General features: G+C 40.2%; 1 protein-coding gene and 1 long non-coding RNA gene across 15 annotated transcripts in view; one reads left to right on the forward strand and one right to left on the reverse strand.

Moving 5' to 3' along the window:
* SYNE1 (spectrin repeat containing nuclear envelope protein 1) overlaps positions 1-24,310 on the reverse strand; it is a 491,794-nt gene that overhangs the window by 84,980 nt on the left and 382,504 nt on the right. For all 14 annotated transcript variants that reach the window (XM_055433423.2, XM_055433430.2, XM_055433426.2 and 11 more), the window contains 11 exons: positions 21,759-21,929; positions 19,680-19,813; positions 18,861-19,065; positions 16,761-16,943; positions 16,065-16,211; positions 13,785-13,939; positions 13,184-13,331; positions 11,859-11,953; positions 7,941-8,175; positions 5,929-6,123; positions 1,936-2,061 (listed from right to left, as the gene is read on the reverse strand). In XM_055433423.2, coding sequence (XP_055289398.2) covers positions 1,936-2,061; positions 5,929-6,123; positions 7,941-8,175; positions 11,859-11,953; positions 13,184-13,331; positions 13,785-13,939; positions 16,065-16,211; positions 16,761-16,943; positions 18,861-19,065; positions 19,680-19,813; positions 21,759-21,929 — 1,794 coding nt within the window. The remainder of the gene's footprint in view (positions 1-1,935; positions 2,062-5,928; positions 6,124-7,940; positions 8,176-11,858; positions 11,954-13,183; positions 13,332-13,784; positions 13,940-16,064; positions 16,212-16,760; positions 16,944-18,860; positions 19,066-19,679; positions 19,814-21,758; positions 21,930-24,310) is intronic.
* The window catches only part of LOC148776363 (uncharacterized), a 140,055-nt gene that overhangs the window by 76,495 nt on the left and 39,250 nt on the right, over positions 1-24,310 (forward strand). Inside the window, exon 2 of the long non-coding RNA XR_016038453.1 lies at positions 1,297-1,380. This is a non-coding gene — a long non-coding RNA (uncharacterized LOC148776363). The remainder of the gene's footprint in view (positions 1-1,296; positions 1,381-24,310) is intronic.

Below are 24,310 nucleotides of genomic sequence, written 5' to 3' on the forward strand. Positions count from 1 at the left end.
AGCATTTCTGTTTATATCTGTAGTCATATTAAACTGCCATATCAATGTAAAGATTTTCTTCTTTTTATACCAATTTTTAACTCCACCCCAAACTCAAATATCAGATTTCGTGTATGGGTTTAAAAAAGAAACACCACCACCAGGGACCAACTATTACAGACTCATGGATTCCAGTTTAGATGTTTGTGTGATAAAAATACAGCCTTTGGATTCAGGAAACTCTGATAATTACCAACCTTGAAAAGTTATTAAACTTCTAGCTGCTTCATTTTCCACATCTGTAGAAGGGAAATAACAGACTGTCCTCAGGAGCTTGCGTTCATGCCAACTGAGATAACACTAGGCAGTCATGGGCACACAGGGGCCCACTAAATGCCCATTCCTGCCTGTTGAAAGTTTTCTCTAATCATATTTGTCATAGATGATAGTCTTTACAGTCAAAGACTTAAATATTTTTTAATCTTTGCATAGCACTGACTTTACATCTCTGATAATATTTCACTCCCTTATTACCCATGCTGTAAAGTATACTACCTTTGTTTTTCCTAAATCTGCCTCTTTTCAGTTTCAAAGATCATCCTCACATTTTAATACCGAAGAAAAAGTCTTATATCTACTCTTTTAATGATTTCTGGACTTCTTTAAAAATTAATCTTCCTTGGGACTTCCCTGGTGGTCCAGGGGCTAAGACTTGGAGCTCCCAATGCAGTGGACCTGGGTTTGCTCCCTGGTCAGGGAACTAGATTCTACATGCCTCAATCAGAGATCCCATGTGCTGCAAGTAAGATCTGGTGCAGCCAAATAAATAAATAACTCTTTTTTTAAAAAAATTAATCTTTCTTAAAGGCTTCTGACTTCTTAGACAAAGTGAAACAGAGAACTTCTGATCAAAATCTAAATCATTTATGTCTGTGTGAAGTTTTAAACAAAGTCACTCCAGTGCAGTAATTTACAAATGACTTGGAGAACAAGAGACATGTTTCACTGGAGGGAAAAAGCATCTTTAAAGATAACTTTGTTTGGATCTGCATATTGCTCAGCACGGAACTGCTGTCTTGGCACTTGACTTGGCTACACAGGAGTGAATGGAACAAATCCTACAGACACTAAATCATGTCAGTCGCAGTGAGTGCCCTGTGCAGGGAGCAGTCTGTATTAGCTACTGATTGGCTTCCAAGTGCCGTCTGAGGTGTCGATCACGATCTTTAAAGTGATAGAGCCCTGAAGATACAAAGGGCTGTGTGTCTCAACGCAGTAAGTGAAATCAGCTTCTTACAGTTCCTGTTTTTCTTACAGAAAAGAGCCCAGAGGGCAGGCTGTGCTTCTCCAAGGACCATGGTCTACAGAATTTCCATGTTGCCGAGCCTCACTCCTCTACATGTGAGCTAGACTCTTCTGCTGAATGACTGTCCAGTGTGGATGGTTTAGAATGATTGTCTTTATTGCTCTCAAACTAGGTTTTAAATGTCTTTTAATGTCGTATTTTACATTTTCATTGACTCACTCATGGTATGCCATAAACTAGTCTATAATTTCATCAACTGTAGTAAATCAATAAGCAAGTTTCACCAGAGTTGCCTGCCCTAATGCAAGATACCAGAAACTTGCACCTACATGTAGACAATTAAAGGAGCTCAACTGAATTATGCTTTCAAAGGTATCACACTAGAAGCACAAGAAAGTGGAAGTGTCAGTCACTCAGTTGTGTCTAACTCTTTGTGACCCCTTGGAGCATAGCCTGCCAGGCTCTGTCCATGGAATTCTCAATGCAAGAATACTAGAGTGGGTAGCCATTTGCTTCTCTGGGGGATCTTTCCAGCCCAGGGATTGAACCCTGGTTTCCTGCATTGCAGGCAGATGATTTAACATCTGAGCCACCAGGGAAGCCCAGAAGCACAGGTAGCTGACAGTTAAAAGCTTAGTCCAGTGGTTTACCTTGCAGCACATCTGCTCCGCGTGGAGCTCTTCGTGATGATCTGGGAGAGGCTGGGAAAGCCTCTTTTTGAAAGTTCGCAGTTTCTCCAGAGAATCAGCTATTCCGTTCTCACATTTTTCCCAGTCCTAGAATGGGCAGAGAAAGAAATTTTAAGGTATAGGAAGTTAGCAAACAAGAAAAACTCTCTTCTCAACTCCCAGAGAATGGATTAAAGTTACACTGATGAGCACTGCGAAGGCGTCCACATCCACAGCCATGGGAATCAGTAGCAGAAGAGCTGAGTTCTAAACTTTTCTCATCTGCGTGACTTCAAGCAGGTGAGGCGCTGTTTCTCAGTGTTTCCTTACGAAAACCAAAATAACACAAACTCTCAAAAACTGTGGGAGAATGCGAGGAAACGATAGGTGTCAGGATGTCAAGGACAATGCCCGGAATATTATGATTTTTCAAGAATGTTTTCTGCATCCAGATCTGTCTGCAGAGGTAAGAGTACAAACACACTACGTAGCCTCTCTCCTCAGCCCGCCCAGAACTGCACTCGCTATTATCTCAACACATGATAAGGGATAGAAAAGAAGATAAGGAATCTCTTACAGGGCGAACATACACATTAGGTAAGAGAAGTGACAAGAAATGTAAAGGGAATTTAAACCTGGCTCTGATTCAATTCAATACATAAACAGTATGAACTAAAGCAAAACAAGCAGAGGAAGAGTGAGAATTCAAAACTCTTAAATGCACATCTTATATGTCAGCACGGATCAGTACTCTGAAGGAGAACTTAACAGGTAAAGAGGTAGAGTATTGGGACTTCCCTGGTGGTCTAGAGGATAAGACTCTATGCTCCCAATGCAAGGGGCCCAGGTTTGATTCCTGGTCAGGAACTAGATCCCGCATGCCACAGCTAAAGATCCGCATGCTGAAACAAAGACTGAAGATCTAGCAACTAAGACGCAGAACAACCAAATAAATTAATTAAAAAAAAAAAAAAGAGGTAAGAGCATGGCGGTAAGGAATGTGGTAGATCTCTAGGTGCTGACAAGAGAAAGCATACATGCTGTGGTTGTGTTTCAGAACATTACACGCCAAAGGTAACAAAGGTTACCTCTAGGAAATGTACTGCTGCTGCTGCTGCTAAGTCTCATCAGTCATGTCCAATTCTGTGCGACCCCATGGATGGCAGCCCACCAGGCTCCCCTGTCCCTGGGATTCTCCAGGCAAGAACACTGGAGTGGGTTGCCATTTTCTTCTCCAATGCATGAAAGTGGCAGTGAAAGTGAAGTCGCTCAGTCGTGTCCGACTCTTCGCGACCCCATGGACCGTAGCCTACCTAGGATTTGGATTTGGGTGGTGGTGTCGTGTAGGCGAAATTTCATTTTTTTACTGTCTATAATTCAGTTCTTACCTGAATTTTTTTCAGACACATGACTTCTTGGGTAATTAAAAACAGAGAGTAAAAGGAAAAAAAAAAAGAGAGCAACCATGATGGAAACCTGATTCTTTACAGCACCCTATCTACAAATAGGGCCTCTGTGCCAACTAAATTCAACTCATCAAACCTCCTTCAGTTTGTCTGATACCCCACACTCCTGGCCTCCCCTCCCCCTCCCACAACTTAAATTACTGAGCTCCAGAGACAACTTGAGTTGTTCTTAGTCGTCAGCCTGGTGCCAAATCCTGCTGTATTTCTCTTCACATTATCCTCTGGACTATCTTTCATCACCAGTCTTTTCCTGTCTGAGTTCTGTCTATCTTTTCTCCTGATGCTTTATTTTCACCATAGCAACACACAGTTGCTATTTCAACTGTCTTCTTTGAGACATAATGGCCACCTTACCTCCTTGCTCATTATGTCTTTTGGTTTCTAAATGAATTGACAGTTTGGCCCAAACTTTTCATTTTTTTAAAAAAAATTCCTTCAGGGAACTTCCTAGAGTATATAACCACATTTCTCCTTCCCATTCACCAGAAAGAACAAAAACAAAACCCAAAAGTCCCAGCTGTCTGTTTTGGACAGAATTGTTCCAATTCCCCTTTATTAAAATATCTTGGTGTTCCCAGGCTATGCTTAGTTCATCAACGCTAAGCACAGTTAGGGCAGATAACAGACTCTCTTTCTGCTTAAGCTGAACAACATTCTCAGTTAAATCATCTCACACACTGAAATCTCTCAACATGTGGGCAAGAAATGTTCACTGATCTAAAAAGAGAAAAGGTCAGCTTTTATTCTTCATAATGGAATTAACAGGTAATAGTGAAGGTGGTAAACATACAGGGCATAGAATTATGATGAGTGTATTTTTGGTATATTTACTCAGCATTCAATTAAAAGCGAAAATAGGTAAGCATCATAGCTATGGTGAAAAGATACAGTAAAAAAAGACTATATAAACAGTAAAAGAGACTATATAAACATTAGAATTTAGCTCCATAAATTCTTTCTTAGGCAAATAGGATCTAATGCGTGATCAAAAAAAAAAACCAAAAAACTTTAACAAGAGAATAAGGATTCCCCTTTCCAAGGATGGGTTAGATTCTAAAGCTATAACCAAGAGTTTTACTAAATGAATTATAAGGAAATAACTAAATGTTATGGTCTGCAAACATTTATCAAAGCAGATATTTTATATGCCAATGAACAAGACAGACAAGGAAAGCAAATGAAATGACTCAGCCATCTCATCTTAGTAAGTCTTAGAAACGTGTCCAAAAGTCAATCACAAATAAAGAAAAAAATATATGATTAACATGCTCTCTACAGAATGATTTACAATGTTTTTAATTCTTTCCTGAAAGCCAAAAAAGAAGAAAAACGAATTAGGCATATTGTATTACTGATGAATTGTGCTGTGTGCAAATAATGATTCTCTAACATATGTTGGGTGGCATTTTTGATTCATTGCTTCCACACAGAAGGTAATATATTATTCAATAAAATTCAGTAGGAAAAAAAATGAGTGTGCAAACATTAAGTATTCAGAGAAAAAAAAGCAAAATGTGTTTTATTAACTTTATTATTATTACCTTTGATCCAAAAATGGACAGGCTGAACTTAATAAGTGATCTCATTAAAGTGTTGGTGATTATCAATGTATATAGAACTTTGGTATTTAGTCATGTTCAGTTTCATAATGTTAACAATATCAACAATAATTACTATCATTTGTTGAGTACTCAGTATGTACCAAGTATTTTGATACATAATTCATTTTCATTATTTCATTAAATCTTCACAATGTCTTATGAAAGAGATGTGATCATACCCACTCTACAGATTAGGAAACTGAGGCTTTGATAGTTTGAATTCACCAGGTTACCTCGTTTCTTATGGTTTTAACTTGGGTTTATCTGAGTTTAGAGCCCCATACCTTCACTCAACTGCCGATTTAATTGTGTCTTATGCAAAGAATTGGAAAGTGAGGGAGAAAAGCACATTGTGGGAGGTCTGATAAATCTACATTTCCCTAAACTTTCTGTATGATCAGCATGCTGTCTGCATCCAACTGCAGGCTTCATCTACCTCCTGGAGATTTTATCTTACAACAACTTGCTTGGATAAGCTAAGATCAAATCAAGAATGTCTTCTTGGATAGTATTTCCCCTGCTATAAAAGAAGAGATATCAATCTCGAAAACCACTTAAGAGTCTTAGATTAGGGAGTGGAATCTGCTCTTTGCATTCTTGTCTGGATTTATAAAGTCATCTCATGGCTTCTGGCTTAGCACTGACCATGAATCAAGAGTTCATCACTTGGACGGTCTTGCTAGATTTAAAACTACTCTGTTGGGGGATTTTCCTGAAAGACAAACTGCTGAAGATTGGGAAACTTTTCCCATTGAGGCAAGACAGGACAAAGTCTTAAACGAGACACAGGGGATCAAAATACTGCAAGGTCTGATGTAATGATCCGCATTATTTGATTCGCAGGATAACAGCATTGAGGAAGCAGCACAACTATTATGAGGCCCGTAGGAGGGAAGAGCTGAACTTACCTGCAGCAAGCCTGCCAGTCTTTCCTTCTGCTCCTCCAGAAACACACTTGCTGACTTCCATTTCTCTTGGATCTCAGCGAGTTCGGCCTGCAGGGCGGCCTCAGCCCCGCTGTCAGCTGAAAGCAGAAGCTGCTTGCCAGCCTCCACGGTGAGGATGTAGCTGCCTTGCTGCCGCAGGAACACTTTTTCTTTGAACTGAAAGAAACCAGAGACTTTTGACTTTCTCATTCTTCTCTTCACCATATCCCCATTATAAGTGTTTTAAAATAATCCTAAATTTCTGCATCCATAACATGCCTTCTTTTTTCCCCCAAAGCTTTATTGACCCTATACTTTGGGCCCCAGTGAAGGAACATATAAATAAACGAGAATTCCACAGACAGGGCTTAGTTTCTGTTGCCAACTTTTAAACAGTCATGATGCAACAGGAAGATTTCTCTATGAGGTTGATGCAAAGAGACACAGAGGGACGGCTGACCCACTTGGAGGGCACAGAGAGGCTTCTTCAAGAGGCAAAAGCTTCATGAGTCTTGAAAGACACAGGGGTATAACCAGATGAAGAAGGATCTGGTGTGATGAGGCCAGGAGTCAAGGAGAGAACACCTTCCGCATAGAGAAATGAGGATGGGCAAACTCACTCGACAGGATAAATTATGAGGAGTTCGGGACACTGGACTCAGTTGTCAGTGGTTGGAATGTATGATGCCTATAAGTGAGTGCTGTAAGATAAGGCAAGACCAGACCTTGAAGAGGAGATTGATTTTTATAGCAAAACTGACTGAGATTCATGGAAGAGTATTCAGCCATCAGGGAGAAAATGGAGTGGAAGAAGGTCATACATTGGATACCCTAAGAAACATTAGGGTTTCTCTGGTGGTTCAGTGGTGAAGAAAGTGCCTGCCAATGCAGGAGATGCAGGTTCGATCCCTGGGTTGGGAAGATCCCCTGGAGAAGGAAACGGCAATCCACTCCAGTATTCTTGCCTAGAGAATTCTATGGACAGAGGAGCCTGGTGAACCACAGTACATGGAGTTGCAAGAGAGTGAGTCAGCATGATTTAGAGACTAAACAATAATAACAAAGATAGGTTAGGAAGTGCTTGCCTATCCAGGGAAGAAATCATGACCACCTAACCTAAGGCAGTGGCAGTGGGGATGAAGACTTGAGGGATATAAGATGCAAGAAGCGTGAGAAAAAAGGAGTAGAGCTCTAGAAGGACTCTAGGGTTGCTGACGGATATAGACCAGTGATGACATTTCCTTGGTTTGGACACATGGAATGGACTGATGGAGAATGGTTGGTACAGGGATCATAGATGCTATTGGAACCTACCAAGTGTATTATGTCTGCGATGCAGATAAAGCTAAAAGGGCGGCTGGATGCATGAGTTGGAGGCTCATGGAGGAGGTGAATGTGACCAAAGATCCAAAGTGACCCTTTCTCTGCTGGTAGGGAGTAGCGGAAGCCATGTGTACAGATGGGATTTCCCAGAGAAGCGAGGAGGAGACAGGAAGCAGAGAATGACCTTTAAGAAAGTGAAGCCCACGAAATATACTGGGAGGGACTGATGAGAGGACGAGGAGGTCTCTAAGAGGCTGGAGTCCCAAACTCCCAGGTGGTGAAAGTAAGGGGAATGGACAAACAGCCCACTGGGGCTGACCCTTTCACCTTTTCTGGAATATTTAAGGTTCATGTTTAAACAGCTCATGAGTAAAACATGTATTATCAATGCCGGTTTTCCTGTCCTTGCCATTGCATCTCCATCCATGCTGGGACTCACTGAGCTGCTGAGAGGGCTTTGGGGGTGAAGTGCAGGCAGTCTTTGAAGAAGCTGGGACTTTCACTGTTAAATATGGACTCTGTAATGGATCATTTTGTATATTTCTGCGGACATTTGACAACAATGCTTATCGTCATTCCAGTGTCACTCTAGAATCCTGAAGAACCGGGGTTAAGGTAAAGCATGCAGTGAACACAGAAGAGGTTTAAAAACAGCCTGCTTTGCACCTTACCTGCACTTGATCAAAGAGGGCCCTTGCTTGCTGCAGTGGTATCCGTACACTCCCCAGACCACTCACAGGCAGACAGGACACTTCCACCAGCCATTTACGGAGCTTTTCTGCCATCTCCCTGTAGCGCTGCCACTGGCGGATCTGGCTGTCGATGATGCCCCGTCTCTGCTGGGCCCGGCGGATCACCCCCTGCCACTGATTACTGAGAAGGGTCAATTTCAGGTTGAACTCATCCCTGGTGAAGAAATAATTACATAAGGAAAACCATTGTTATCCTGATGAAAGTGTTGTGAAAGTGTTAGCTGCTCAGTCGTGTTCAACTCTTTGCGACCACATGGACTGTAGCCCACCAGGCTCCTCTGTCCATGGAATTCTCCAGGCAAGAATACTGGAGTGTGTAGCCATTCCCTTCTCCAGGAAATCTTCCTGACTCAGGGATCAAACCCAGGTCTCTTGCACAGAAGGCAGATTCTTTACCATCTGAGCCACCAGGGAAGCCCTATCTAGGATAGAGGTTTTCATATATCATGCTATGATCTACTATCAGGTCTACTGAATGCAATTAAAAAAATTAATAAACAGTTAAACTACCAGTCCACCAGGACTTCCCTGGTGGCTCAGATGGTAAAGCGTCTGCCTACAATGTGAGAGACCTGGGTTCAGTCCCTGGGTTGGGAAGATCTCCTGGAGAAGGAAATGGCTACGCGTTCCAGTATTCTTGCCTGGAAAATCCCATGGATGGAGGTGCCTGGTAGGCTACAGTCCATGGGGCTGCAAAGAGTTGGACACGACTGAGCGACTTCACTTTCACTTTATCAGTTTGCAAACAGTCAGTGTGTCACTGTCCTCCACTCTGAGGGCATGAGAGGGGATAGAACATAAGGCAGCAGCTTCAATGGGAATGACCCTCTGGACATGCCCATCACAACTTATGCAGCACGTGACAGCATCTTACATATGTCACAGCAGGAGAAAGTGAGGAAACCAGTTTATTTACAACCTCTGTCTCCAGCTACAATTATAAACCACTTTGGATGAACAAAACTGGGTTATTTTAGCTGGAATCATAAACCACTTAAATAAAATTGCTTAAAAATACTTAAAAAACTGTACTCCATAAATTCTCACTATCCCCTCACAATAGGCAGCCCTGATCTTTAGCAAAATATTTCACATTCTAAAACATCCCTTCTACATTTTAAGCCCACCTTACCCATTCGTAGAAAAATGTAAACTTTCTAGTCATCATTTTTGAATAAAGGTTGTCCATATACTTAGAGACATTAAATTTTATTTAAGCTTTCTCAATATCAGGCTGACTAATCTCAGAACTTTTAATTGCTTCTTCCTACCTCTGTGTTTCCTAACTTTAAAAAATGTTGGTAGTTTTTTTTTTAATTATGTTTTCTTTAGCATCCAACTGTGGCTCTCGAACTGGTTTGTCCAGTATCAAATAGATTGGGTTTCTTTGTAGATTATAGTGCTAGTCACACATTTTAGTACTAAAGTGTAGCATTAGTTGCTCTTTCTCTATTTTACTCATTTTACTTTTCTTTCCCCTTACAGATGGGTTCTAATCTGAATTAGATTATTCTGGACTCCTATATTCTTGATATATTACCGAGGGCTACTATAAACTTGGGTTTCCCTGGTGGCTCAGACAGTAAGAACCTGCCAGCCAATGCAGTAGACTTAAGAGACATGGGTTCCATTTCTGGATAGGGATGATCCCCTGGAAAATGGAATGACTACTCACTCCAGTATTCTTGCCGGGAGAACTCCATGGACAGAGGAGCCTGGAGGGCTACAGTCCATGGGGTCACAAAGAATTGGACATGACTGAATGACTAACACACACACTAAAAACTTTGATTTTGTAACCAAATATGTTATTAAGTGCTTCTGTTTTTGAAAGAAAATTCTAATGTTTATAATCTACTTGCAAAAGAACTAAATATGATGAATTAAAAAAAGTAATAACAGTTAAACTATCAGTGTTTGCAAACAGTGAGTGTATCAGAATAGGTGGACGTATCTGTAAGATCAAATATGATGAATTAGGTTCATGACACTTCCTTAAAAGGCGCAAGCATCCGCCATCTCTGACAGCATCTAACTCTAGGACTTGAGGATGGTCTGTAAAAATGTAGAGTGCCACACATATTGCTTCCCTATCAGCTAGCATTCAGGATCTCTCTGGAGCCTCATCTTCTCTTTGCAGAACCAAGTTGTCCGGAACGATCTGACAGCATGAGGAGCTACTCAAAACATGACACTGGGCTCACTGCTGAACCTGAACTCTCAAAAACAAAATGTATAAACAAACCTTGAAAACACAGACTTTAAAACACAAACCTTTAAAGGTTTGTCAACATGCTCTCATCTGAAATTTTTTTTTTTTCTTCACTAGCAACGTTCAAAATTATTCTCAGGTCCAATCCTCGTATTTTCATATCCTTGGTGTTTTTCCCTGCTAACATTTAAAATTTAATAGATGTTGGCTTGCACATGAATTTTAAATTTTATTTTACTTAATGATGTGAGCTTTTATAATATTGTCACAGAGAAGGGAGGATAAAGCAAAAGATAAGTTTATTGCATTTGAATATGTCTTATTCTAAAGGCCTTAAATTCTCAGTTAAGTTCACATTTAAGTTTGGCTTCCTTAGAATAGAATAAATATGGCATCACATTTTGTTGTTCCAAGTTTAACCATGAAAATCTTTCATGTACTTCCAAAGAAATATCCACTTAAGACTAAAATTGGTTCCAAAACATGAAAAAAAAAAAAACCACTCTTAATCAAAATAATGACTTATTTTCTATTTTGGGAAGGGGGGAAACTAATTTAATTATAACCACAACTACTGGTCCTAATTATGGAAAAGACATACAAATGTGATAAAAGAAATGAGGTTTGTATTCCAAATATCACCATAGAAAATTGATTGGGTAGAGTAAACACTGTTCCTACGAAAGGTAATGTAGGACGAAGCTGCCAATTCACATGCCATAAACCTAAAAAGGGGCTAGATTCACCTCTGCATTTTTAATACAGAGATATTTTGCTAAGTAATAAAGAGAAAGCAGGGTTTCAGACTGAGTGTAATCTGACTTAAGGTAGCAAACCATTTCCAAATCATGGTAAGGGAAACCTGGCTTTTCCTGAGTAAAAACCAGGTACATGAGGGCTAGGCTTGACTCTGTTGCTACTTAGTTATTTGACCTTGGTCAAATGAGTTCATGTTTCTGGGCCTCAATTTTCCATTTGTAAGAGAGATGGTCTAGTGATCCCTGTGCTCCTCTGAGGAATAAAATTTCTGAAACTGTATGAGAATATTACCAGCATCTGTTGATACATCATTGACACAATTCATTCTGATCTATTTTAATTCCAGTCTCCTATAGAGAAGGCAATGGCACCCCACTCCGGTACTCTTGCCTGGGAAATCCCATGGACGAAGGAGCCTGGTAGGCTACAGTCCATGGGGTCGCTAAGAGTCGGACACGACTGAGCGACGTCACTTTCACTTTTCACTTTCATGCATTGGAGAAGGAAATGGCAACCCACTCCAGTGTTCTTGCCTGGAGGGTCCCGGGGACGGGGGAGCCTGGTGGGCTGCCGTCTGTGGGATCGCACAGAGTTGGACACGACTGGAGTGACTTGGCAGCAGCACAGACCACTGGCAAAGGTTGGCTAGGTGATTTCCAGTTACTCTATGTCCTTCATATAACACAACAGAGGTTCTTTAAAAGGATTCAATTCTCAGTCATTTCAGAGGTTCAGACAAGTCCTTCCTCCAACTACTGAGGGTCCTTTGTGGGACACTTGTTTTAGGCATATGTTCTCTAATCTGCTCAAAGAAAATGACTGATTTACTGGAACCTTTCTTTGTGATACAATATCAAAGATCCTACCTGTCATCAACTTGACCTTGTTCTAGAAGATGCTGTCCATCAAAAATGATTGAATGCAAAATCTGCTGACGGCTGAACATCTCTGCTTGAAACAACTATTATTAAAAAAAAAAAGAAAAACATAATTTAGAGTTTCTAATTTTAGTGACCAGTTCTTCAAAAACTTTCCAAAAATTCTGGTTTAAGCAAGACTATGAAAAACACTTCCAGATGAATCAGGATGTATTAATATAAAAAATCCTGCAATGTAAGAACATTTTGAAAACTATCTGTTAAGATAAACTTAGAGATACAGTTTAGTTTTTGTTTACTAAGTGACTAAAAGTATAATTATGTTTCCCTTCTTTCTTTCAAAAATCACCCAATAAAGTTAGCTAATACATAATTTGTATCCTGGTTTATTTTATATGCAGAATATGGTCCATTTTAAGACAGAATAGTTCTAAAACCTTTTAAAAAGTTGAAGAATGGAAAAAATCCACCATTTTTATAAACTCACTGTTTTTCAATTTAGCTTAGTTAATAAAATCGTTTCACCACTAAAAGACTTTCAAATTTTCACTGTTTTAACAGGTTTATTGAGACAGAATTCTATATCATATAATTCTCCTGATTAAAGTGTACAATAATTTTTCTTATATTTACAGTTATACAACTATCACCACAATCATTTTAGACTATTTTCACTATCCCCTCCCAAAGCTCCATACTCATTAGCCAGTTTCCAGCTTTTGGCTTTTCTCTGCCCTAGGAATCCTGGATCTCCATTTGTGTGTATTTCATAAACACATGGAGCAACTTAGTTACACTAGTAAACAGCAAAATAGAGACGAACAGCAAATTTATTAATTTGCTTTCTGTATCTAATTCTCTCTAGATGTTTCTTGAGAAAGAATTATAATGCAATTTGATCAGGAAGTACACTGGGAGATGTTTGGTAGCTTGATTTTCTAGTATAAAAATATGTATGTGCTTTTTAAAGAACTCAGAATTTTAATTTATTAAAGACTTTTGACCAAAGTGCAAGTTCTAAGCAACTAGCCTTGGAAATATTATTGTAGTCTGTAACTCAACTTGGAAATTATCTTACCACAATTCTGACATGTTACCTTGCAGGGTATTGAAGCCTGTCCCATGCTTATAACCAACCACGTTTTTGGGATTAAGATATCAAAACTTTAAGCTCAAAAAAGAAGACAAACACCTTGCATGACCTTGGGCAGTCTCCGTGCACAGTACAGGACTTCCTTCCACATGGCATTTTGCAGCATCTTCCAAAGGCCTGACACTATTTTCTCAGCCCAAACTGGACTGGCATATCTTACCTCATGTGCTCTCTGCTGCTCCAAAAGGTGCTGATAATTGCCTGAAATCTCTACTGCTAACTTCTGTTCCGTTTGAATTAGGAATTCCATCCATGTTTCACATTTTTCCAAGAAAGTCTGATGTTGTAGCAAAAATGACTGCAACTTACTGACAGAAGGAAAGAAAAAGAATGACGATGTTGCTGCTTTTTTCTTATACCTGTAGCACACAAAACTAGATTAAATATTCTCTGCCTCCAACTTTAATTTGACCTCTACAAATCTCTCCCATGAGATAGTAAAGTGTTTTTAAAAATAAAAAGAAAATTGAAGAAAAATGTTTTAATGATAAAATTATCTATCTTTTACATATTCTTATATAAAGGGCTTCCCTGGTGGCTCAAAGGTTAAAGCATATATAAAAGCTTTACTTTTTGATAAAAACAAAATTAAACATTCTTCAGTATATTCAACACGGGAAACCATATCACAGTTTGAGTTGCCCACTTTTAGTTCAAATTTTGTATCACTGGAAACACCTAGAATGTATAAATATACACAAATCATGAACTTATCTGTATGGATATTTCAGAGTGGCCAAAACATCTCTGGGTTACACTACCTGAATCTTTCCGTAGTCTGGGAGGAGATCAGAGACCAGTGCCGATTCAGATTCTGCATCCTTTTGATTTCTTTATCGTTCAGGGGCAGCCTGTATCCAAGCTCATTCAGACGGTCTAAATCTGGGACCATGCTGCTGAATTTCAGCATCTGTCCCTGGAAGCAAGATGGGTTAGGTTAGCACTGCAGTCAGAAAAGGCAGAGGACTTTCAGAGTGGACAGTGAACTTCTGATTTCAGGGAGAAGCGGGTCTTTGGTCTCCTCTGCGTTTCTAGGCACCCACTTGCCATCTCCAGAGTTGCAAAGAAAGCAAAACGGCATCTCCCCGTCAGCTTTCAGGCTGCCGCTGCTCCTGCTGCACAGCTACTCGCTGTCCTTTACTGAACGCTTCGTAGTTTGCGTGTGTTATTCACTTGCATCATTTACGCAGCAGTAATTCTTGCTTGAACTGATAAAGGATGAAAATTGTGCTGATGACTGAAAAAACTTATTTCCTACCCTTTATATGTCATTTATCCATGTTAATCTGTTCCATTATTATTTAATAATAACAATAATAGTTATAGCAGTAATAGCTAACGTTTATTGAGCCTTTATAAACCAAGCACTGTTGCAAAAGCTTTACAGATAATAACTCGTTTTATCCTCAAAACAATCCCATAAGGTAAGAACCACTACTATTCCTGATTTACAACAAGAAATATGAGGCACAGACTTTTAAAGGAAATTAAAAAGTCTCACGACCACCCAGCTCATGAGAGAGCCAGATAAGCAAGACTTGATGGGTTCTCCCTGGATACAACGCAAACTCACTTATGCTCTGAAATTACCATGTGTCATCTCAAGAGCTTCAGCTTTCGTTTCTAGACCCCAACCCCAAAGTTGGTGAGACTCAACTGAGAAAGCAGTTTATGCTTTCTGCTCTCTTTGGTCCCTCCACACACAGGACAAAGCTGCCTGTCCTGCCTTTTCCTGTGGGCATTCTTAACTCCATCGAGGAAACTGGCCACAGGAAGAAGAAAAGATCAGACCACCTTTGGCTGTGTGTGCTTCCACTTTATGTGCTCTGAAAAAAGGCTCATAACCCTGAGAGAGAATAAATCTTTCCAACTGTCAAAGCCAAAAGCAACCTGTTAGATGAAAGAATTTCCACGGGTACGTATCAGCAGCGAACAAAACTGACATGGTGCTCATGGAGTGTAAGACACTATTCCAGTAGTGGAGTGAGCAGCAGTCACTTAATCGCATGAGCATCATTAGAAGATACGATGAAACTCTGAACAGAAAGAACAGTGGGTCTGACAGTGTGTTGCTAGGGAGCCTGATCATGGACAGAAGGGGAGGCTTTCTGAGAGCACCACTGAACAAAAGGACCAGGAGCTGATTCCTTTTGGTGGGCATGGAGTTGGTGGGGATAAGGAATGAATTCCGGGAAGAAGGAAGCCAGGGCACATCTTGCCCAGAGACACTGGGAAACACCGCAGCTCCCAAGTGGCTGGAGAGTGACAGGGACAGTGGTGAAGATGAGATCCTTAGGAGGGTGGAAGCTGGGTGGTCTTGATACTTCACATCATCTTCATCCTGAGAGCAATAGGAACCCATAGAGGGTTTAAGCAGAGGGATAATATAATAAAAATGGGCATGTCTATTGTATTATTTTACTTACTTTAAAATAGTTCATAATTAAGTAAATCCCTGCAAAAGGAAAAGATCATTGTAGCATTATGGGTTGGAGGGAGAGAGATAGATTCAAGGAGGACCAAGGAGGTTGAAGCTTGGCCTTGGCCCCTGAGAGAGACTTGGCAACTTGAACTAGGGAGTGGATGAAGGTAGCGATGAAGCCGAAAGGTTTAAGAACATTGACAGAGGTCATGGACTAGGTGTAAGGAGGGACCACAGGGAGGAGGAAGAAGAGTGAGATGCAGAGCAGTGCTCCCGGGATCCCCTATCACAGACCATGACATCTGCTGTGCTCACAGACATCACTCTTCTCAAGAGAACAGGGAAGCAGAGTTGGCAAGAGTTCTCTTGGGAACAAACGGTAGGCCTATGTCAGGAGTTTTGAGTTACCCTTAAGATGCTGAGTATAGAAGATAGACCCGGGGGACTTCCCTGGCACACCAGTGATTAAGACTCTGAGACTTCACTGTAGGGGGCAGGGGCTCGATTCCCTGGTAGAGGAAGTAAAACTTTAAACAATTAAAATGCACATGCTTGGCCAAAATAAGAAAAGAAGAAGAAGCAGAAGCTAGATCTGGGACGAGGATTTGAACACACTTACCTTCAGCTCCTCCATCCTTTCCTGGATGGTCGAGAGGTCAGATGAGTGGCTAGGGTCCTGCCCTTGTAGTATTTCTTCAGCTTCTACTATCCAGGTCTCCAAAGTTTCTAAACTCTTGGTAAAGGTTTCATAGTCAAGAACGCCAGCCTTTGTTTCCACAAAAGAAAATTGGTATTTAGAAATCTAGTGAAAGGGCAAGTGGATGTTAAAATTATTTTTCATATTCTTGCGTCAAATTGCCATTCTCCAGATGTCATTTCTAAAAAGACGAGGTTGCCATGATTTACACTTTCTTCTTTGTATTAATGTAATTTTCCTAAAGCTTAGAATTACTTCTATGTACCATTAATTAACCAATTAAAGTGTTTTTTAATACATCATCAAGAGAGATATATTGATTCTTGCAAAAGCTTAGGTAAATATGAGTGTTAACATTAAAGTTACTTAACATTTATTAACCGAACACATTTTACCATGGGGCAAATCACTGATTTCAGGACAAAATTACACAGTAGAGAACAGGGCAAGACTCCCAGCTTTCCTTGACCCCACTGGAACTTTCAAATTTGTTTAGTTTTAAATTTTTTTATCTTGAAGGAAGCATTAGTTTGATGATGAAGGTTCTCCTTTTCCTATTTATGCCCAGGTTTTATAGGATGCCTAACTCATAACACCCGCTGAACATAAGCTCTGTACCTGTAACACAGTCTGCTGTTTGCAGAGAGCCTGTTCTAGGGCATGTAATTGTTGCCTCAAAGACAGCCAATCGGATTGAATGGCTGATGCTGCCGAAGCATCCACTTGTTGCTTGAGTTGCCCTCCCAGCTCATGAAGAACTACAAGAGAATCCTGAATCGGCCCCAGTCCTTTGAGGAGGTCCTACAGAAGACGAAAATATGTTCATCATGAAACAACAGGTTAAGTGTACTCATTACTGTATACAATTACAGACACTCATTCTTACTTGTCCAATTATTACACTAAATAACCTCCCCCTACAGGGGGAAAAAAAAAATCAAGAATTGAATTCCATTTTCAAAATCATGTGTATTAACATAAAAAAAGTGCTATTCTGATTACAAAGGCCACATCGGTTCCTTTTAAGACATGGAGGAAATGCAGAAAAACTTACATAAAGAAGAAAAAAAAAATTATCTACAAGTAGAGGCAATGGCAAGCCACTCCAGTACTCTTGCCTAGAAAATCCCATGGATGGAGGAGCCTGGTAGGCTGCAGTCCGTGGAGTCGCTAAGGGTCGGACACGACTTCACTTTCACTTTTCACTTTCACACATTGGAGAAGGAAACACCCACTCCAGTGTTCTTGCCTGGCGAATCCCAGGGACGGGGGATCCTGGTGGGCTTCCGTCTATGGGGTCACACAGAGTCGGACACAACTGAAGTGACTTAGCAGCAGCAGAGTCAATAACTAGAAATATTTTGGTAGTTGTTTTTATTTTTCCCCCTGCCTCTTCATGTAACTGATATAAAGTTGAAAACCCAGTGCTACATTTTACCTTCTAGGACTTAATATTAGACACACAAGGGAAGAGCTGTATGTGTGGTCACACCATAGTGGTTACAGTATCCGCCTCCCTGGCCGGTGGGCTCAAAAGCCTAGGTATGGCTCTGTGAGCAGCAGCAAGAGTGGACTCCACTCTTTTCCATGGCATCTCTTGCCTCCAGGTTTTGTGGGACCCTCGTATATACTCCAAATTATAAGCTGGTGGAAATTCCCTGTTTCAGTTCCATCTACCACTTAGGGATGACAACTGACTGGCTCTTCTACCTGTTGCTAATGACTCACAGATAGATGGAAAGAGCAGAGCCTGCCTGGGGACTTCAGTGAGAGGGGAAAAACAAAGGACAACTTTAATCCTGATAGAGAGATCAGAAAATTGACAGACATCATTTGGCGCCCTTGACTGTAAAACAAGTATCTCTCAACTCAGGAGGACTGAAAATGGAAAATGACAAATCTCATAAAGATGAGCTATGTGGAAAGAGAGAAAAAAAAAAAAAAACCACTGAATTAACTTCATAGTAAAACAAACTCTAGCTTTCAAGGGATTATTCATTTTTCATGTGAAGGACTTAGAACAAGTTAAACTTTTATTTATATGTCTTTTATAACCTGCCTAATTCTAATAACCTGATTTGGGAAAGTTTATAAGAAAGTCTTTGAAATAAGTTCATTAAAATAAAGACAAACGAGACAAACAGTAAGAGGCATGTGATAGGTGAAACAAGAGAAGAATAATTCCTGAAAACTTTAAGTAGGTTATTGGCAGCTGCAGTGAAAAAAAGAATATTAAAAAGCTATTAAAAAGAAGTATACTCATAAATCAGGAGAGAAAGACCTCTTCTTACCACTAAGTTCTTAGAAGAAATTATTGTGTTGAGGCTTACATAAGAGATAATGGCCCTAACTGGATGATATCTTTTAACAGTGTATTTTTAAAAGATGTAACATTACTCTTCATATGGTTACTTCTTATATTGACCATCTCTGTAAAAACAGAGATCCTAAGTCTTTCACATAGACTGTATTCCATTAGGAAAAATGGGAAAATGACTCTTTAAAAAGAAAGCAATGGGAGGGAATCTCTCTAACTCTGATACATGTGCAACTGTGTTCTGAAAACCTAGCAGGCTCTCTGATATTTGAAACAATTATTTTTGGAAAGCTGTCCCACATAGAGCCATAACAAAAGCTTGCACACAGCAGCACTCGCCCTGTTAACTTGAGAAGTCTGAGCCTGGCAAGCTGAGAACTCGCGACAGTTCTTGAACATACATTGCAATCTTGGATCCAGGTGGCAACTTCGTCGTCACCGATGTCCTTGTTGGTGGCTGCCTTCAAGAACTCATTGGTTCGGCCCTCCTGCTGTTGAACTGTAGCAGCACACTGTCCGAAGTAGTCCTTGTATCTCTGCCAAAGCTGAAGTAGGGCCTTGCTGGCACGCAGCTGCTCGGCAATCTCTTCCAGCAAGTTATTCCATCTGGAAACGACAGCCAACACTCATGGGTTGATTCCCACCTCTCACCAAATGCTGTTATTTGCTATTTTATTTTTCATGATCCTGATTCATGTGAATATGGAAATAATGCAGATGTCTCGTTTCTATTTAACGTAATAAAAAGTAACATTTCACACTCATATTTCAAGGGTAGATAGTAGAAAAGGGGTCAATCTTGGGGTATATTGCAGTTACAATTCCTTTCCAAATGTCTTCACTGCATTTGTGTATGTGTGTGTGTGTGTGTGTGTGTGTGCGCAATCATAGCCCGCCAGCTTCCTACGTCCATTCAATTTACCAGGCAAAAATAGTGGAGTGGGTTGCCATTTCCTTCTCCAGGGGATCTTCCCAACCCAGGGATCGAACCCAGGTCTCCCACACTATAGGTAGATTTTTTTTAACAATGAGTCACCTGAGAAGCCCCATCTTCACTACATTTGTTTCTCCTTAAATTCATTTTGTGAAAAGAAAAACATTAATAGAATAGAGCCTATAAGGTTCAAGTTCAAAATGCTAGGGTTTTAATTGTATCATTATTTATAATTAGATTGTGATATAAATAATGAACAACAGTGTAAAACCAGCACATTCCATACCTCATGTTGACTTCTTTTAGTGTATTAGTGAGAGTTTCTGTCACAGGTGGGTGACACTCTTTTAAAAGTTGATTGGTCACAGAGCCAAATTTCTGCAAGCTCTTCTCCTGTTTTTCTAGATCATCTTGAAGATTCTGCCCAAAGAAAAGGCCACAGATGACATGACAGGGTCTAAAAATTCTAATGATCAAATTTTAAAGTAATATAGCTGCTTTCATACAATGTGAAAATATGCACACACAAATACATAAACTGTGACTTTTGCCCCAATGTTTCATAAGTTTCCTTGAGATAATCATTTTTCCTTTTTTATGAGTTTGTTCTTGTGGGTATGAGGAGGGACTCTTAACAATTGAGCCTTGGAGTGGGATGGGTAATTCTGCCAGGAAAGTTCACACAGGGAGCCCCCGTTCATCATCCAGGAGGAAGCCGTGGGGCTGGTGGGTGTGCAACTGGGCACACTGTGGTTCTCTTTATTGCTCAAGATCAAAGTCCAGATCTGTATTCTACTACTTACCGAGAGTTGCTCTATCAGAAATTTCTGATGATGACAGTTTAAGATATCATAGCTTTAATGCATGCGTGCACGCTCAGTTGCTTCACTCATGACAATCTGACTCTTTGTGACCCTGTGGACTATAGTCCACCAGGCTCTTCTGTCCATGCGATTCTCCAGGCAAGAATACTGGAGCAGGTTGCCATGCCCCACTCCAGGGGATCTTCTCCACCCAAGGATCAAACCCAAGTCTCCCGCGTCCAGCATTGCAGGCAAATTCTTTACCCACTGAGCTGCCCAGGAAGCCCCATAGCTTTTCTGAGTACCATCTAAGTTCTAGCTCTGAGTGTTCTTCCTTGCAAAGAATCTTTGTTATAGGCTTGGCGGAGTCTTCTACCAAGAACCAGTAAAGAAGGATGTTTCCCAGGAAATGCTGAAGTGATAGATTCAGTTCTTAGTAAAACTCCTCAGGTAAACCAGGCTGCAAAAATCCATCCCTACCTGACACTGCTTTCTGGTTGCCATCAAATCGAAACACATGAGGAACAGACCCCGAGTCCTTTCAGATAGAAGCGGTGAAACACAGAGTAGGCTAAATTCAAAGGTATTTCTCCTCAAAGGGGTAAAATGTGTTTTTAAACTTACTAGACTCAGAATAAGTTTTAGTGATTTTTAGTATTTGCAATAATTATTTAAGGTTTCATGTAACTATACATACTTATTTTATCCTTCCTGCCTCCTGCCTCACCTGAAAAAAGGGGATTCTCTTCATCAGATATCAGATCAGCAACATACAAACTCTGATTGCCAAGTGAAGGATGTGGGCCGAGGTAAGGAGGGTTCATGCTGGGCTCTTGCTGACCCCTCATCCCTTAGGCCTGCCATGCCCATGCCATTGGCTGCACTATTCATCCAGGGAAAAAGGTCGGTAGCAAGTGAAGAGTGCCCAGTGCCCATGAACACAGGGGATGAGGGTAGCAGTCAACTGAGGGCAGTGGCCCGAATGAGGAGATTGTGCTGTTTATCCAACAATAGCCATGTCCTTCTGGATGAAGGACATGATAACAGACACACAGGAAACAGAGCAGCAAGTGCGAGAAAACGGGGATGACATGTATGCGTTGGAGAGACCACTGACATTCTGCTGAATGCAAAGAAAATAACTTAATCATTCAAAATTTTACTCTTTTGCAGTTTTTCTTTCTGTGTTCTTTTAAATCCCTTAGAATATGTTTAGAAAAGCAGGATTAAAAAAAAGAGAAAGGGAAGACATAAAAGGCAGTGATAATAGATACAGAAGATGGATTTAGGTATAAAGTCATTTGATAAAATATATCCATCAGGATATTTATGTAATTAAAAAAAATCATTTAGTTATATACCAGCTACTCCAAAATCTGGTATCCACAGGCAAGTTTGATTATGTAACAAATAAATAAGTAAAATTAATTTTGAATATTTTGAAAATAATTAAATGCAAACAATATAGACCAACATTCCAGCACGATGTTTGAATTTGTTCACTTTTTAAAAAAATCCTCTCATTAAAAAGAATGCTAAGGATGGGGTCAATTCACTCCTACCTGAAGATTGTCCACCTGAACTTGCACAGCTTCTAAAGAGCCAGTGAGCAGACAGAATCGAGAAAGAGAGTATCGGGCCTCCATGAGGCAACTGTTTATCTCATCATACGCCACTTTATGGTAGCTCCACCGGTCAAGCACGGATTTCAACAGGATCTTGAGTTGGCCAACCTTTCGGAAGAGACAGAGACTTCTTATAATTGCATACTATTTTACATGATAAAATGTATATTCTTTGATGGAAAAGACATTAACATTTAAGAAATTCACTGGGGTTTCAGGCATTGCAAGTAAACTCAAATTTAAAAAATTATACATTAAAACAAAAAGTCATAAAATATGTTTCCTCTTTCATCCCCTTCTCCTCCTGCCTTCAGTCTTTCCCAGCATCAGTTCTTCACATCAGGAGTATTGGAGTTTCAGCTTCAGCATCAGTCCTTCCAATGAATATTCAGGATTGATTTCCTTTAGGATGGACTGGTTTGGTCTCCTTGCAGTCCAAGGTAATCTCAAGAGTCTTCTCCAACACCACAGTTCAAAAGCATCAATTCTTTAGTGCTCAGCTTTCTTTATGGTCCAACTTTCACATCCATACCTGACTACTGGAAAAATGACAGCTTTGACTAGACAGACCTTTGTTGGCAAAGTAATGTGTCTGCTTTTTAATATGCCGTCCAGGTTGGTCACAGATTTTCTTTTAATTTCATGGCTGCAGTCACCATCTGCAGTGATTTTGGAGAAGAAATAAAGTCTTGTCACTGTTTCCACTGTTTCCAAATCTATTTGCCATGAAATGATGGACTGGATGACATGATTTTTGTTTTCTAAATGCTGACTTTTAAGCCAGGTTTTCCACTCTCCTCTTTCACTTTTATCAAGAGGCTGTTTACTCCTCTTCACTTTCTGCCATAAGGGTGGTATCATCTGCATATCTGAGATTATTCATATTTCTCCCAGCAATCTCGATTCCAGCTTGTGCTTCATCCAGCCCACAGTTTTGCATGATGTACTCTGCATATAAGTTACATAAGCAGAGTGACAATATACATACTTGACGTACTCCTTTTTCACTGTGGAACCAGTCTGTTGTTTCATGTCAGGTTCTAACTGTTGCTTCTTGACCTGAATATAGATTTCTCAGGAGGCATGTAAGGTGGTCTGGTATTCCCACCTCTTGAAGAATTTTCCACAATTTGTAGTGATCCGCACAGTCAAAGGCTTTGGTGTAGTCAAAAAAGCAGATGTTTTTCTAGAACTCTCTTGCTTTTTCTATGATCCAGTGGATGTTGGCAATTTGATCTCTGGTTCTTCTGCCTTTTCTAAATCCAGCTTGAACATCTGGAAGTTCTCAGTTCATGCATTGCTGAAGCCTTGCTTGGAGAATTTTGAGCATTACTTGGCTAGTGTGTGAGATGAGTGCAACTGTGCGGTAGTTTGAATATTCTTCAGTTTTGCCTTTCTTTGGTAGTGGAATGAAAACTGACTTTTCCAGTCCTGTGGCCACTGCTGAGGTTTCCAAATTTTCTGGCAGACTGAGAGCAGCACTTTCACAGCATCATCTTTCAGGATTTGAAATAACTCAACTGGAATTCCATCACCTCCACTAGCTTTGTCCGTAGTGATGCCTTCTAAGGCCCACTTGACTCCACATTCCAGGATGTCTGGGTCTAGGTGAGTGATCACACCGTCATGGTTACCTGGGTCATGAAGATCTTTTTTGTATAGTTCTTCCGTGTATTCTTGTATAGTTTGTGTAGGTGTGTTCTTTGTATAGTTGTCTTCTTAATATCTTCTGCTTCTGTTGGGTCCATACTGTTTGTCTTCATTGAGCCCATCTTCGCATGAAATGTTCCCTTGGTGTCTCTGATTTTCTTGAAGAGATCTCTAGTCTTCCCCATTGTCTTGTTTTCCTCTATTTCTTTGCATTGATCACTGAGGAAGGTTTTCTTATCTCTCCTTGCTATTCTTTGGAACTCTGCATTCAGATGGGTGTGTCTTTCCTTTTCTCCTTTGCCTTTCGCTTCTTCTTTTCTCAGCTATTTGTAAGGCCTCCCCAGAGAGCCATTTTGCTTTTTTGTATATTTTTTTCTTGGGGATGGTCTTGGTCACCACCTCTTGTACAATGCGACAAACATCCGTCCATAGTTCTTCAGGCACTCTATCGGATCTAATCCCTTGAATCTATTTGTCACTTCCACCGTATAATTATAAGGGATTTGATTTAGATCACACTTGAATGGTCTAATGGTTTTCCCTACTTTCTTCAACTTAAGTCTGAATTTTGTAATAAGAAGTTCAAGATCTGAGCCTATAGCATGTATATATATATATATATATAAGTGATAAAAGTTCAATATATTTAGTGCCACGATTTCGGAAACATATTAAATGAGTGTTTTACATTCATTAACCCATTTTATCCTGGTAACAACCTTTGAGGTAAATGGAATCTGAACTCATCTTACAGATGAGGAAACTGAGGGAAGAAGAGGTGACTTCGACCTAGGTGTTAGCTTCACAGATAGGGACGAGGTCAGATTCTAGTCTATCCT

This window comes from Moschus berezovskii, chromosome 10 (assembly GCF_049115385.1).
Source record: "Moschus berezovskii isolate FMDL1 chromosome 10, NW_MosBer_1.0, whole genome shotgun sequence".
NCBI classification, from domain to species: domain Eukaryota; kingdom Metazoa; phylum Chordata; class Mammalia; order Artiodactyla; family Moschidae; genus Moschus; species Moschus berezovskii.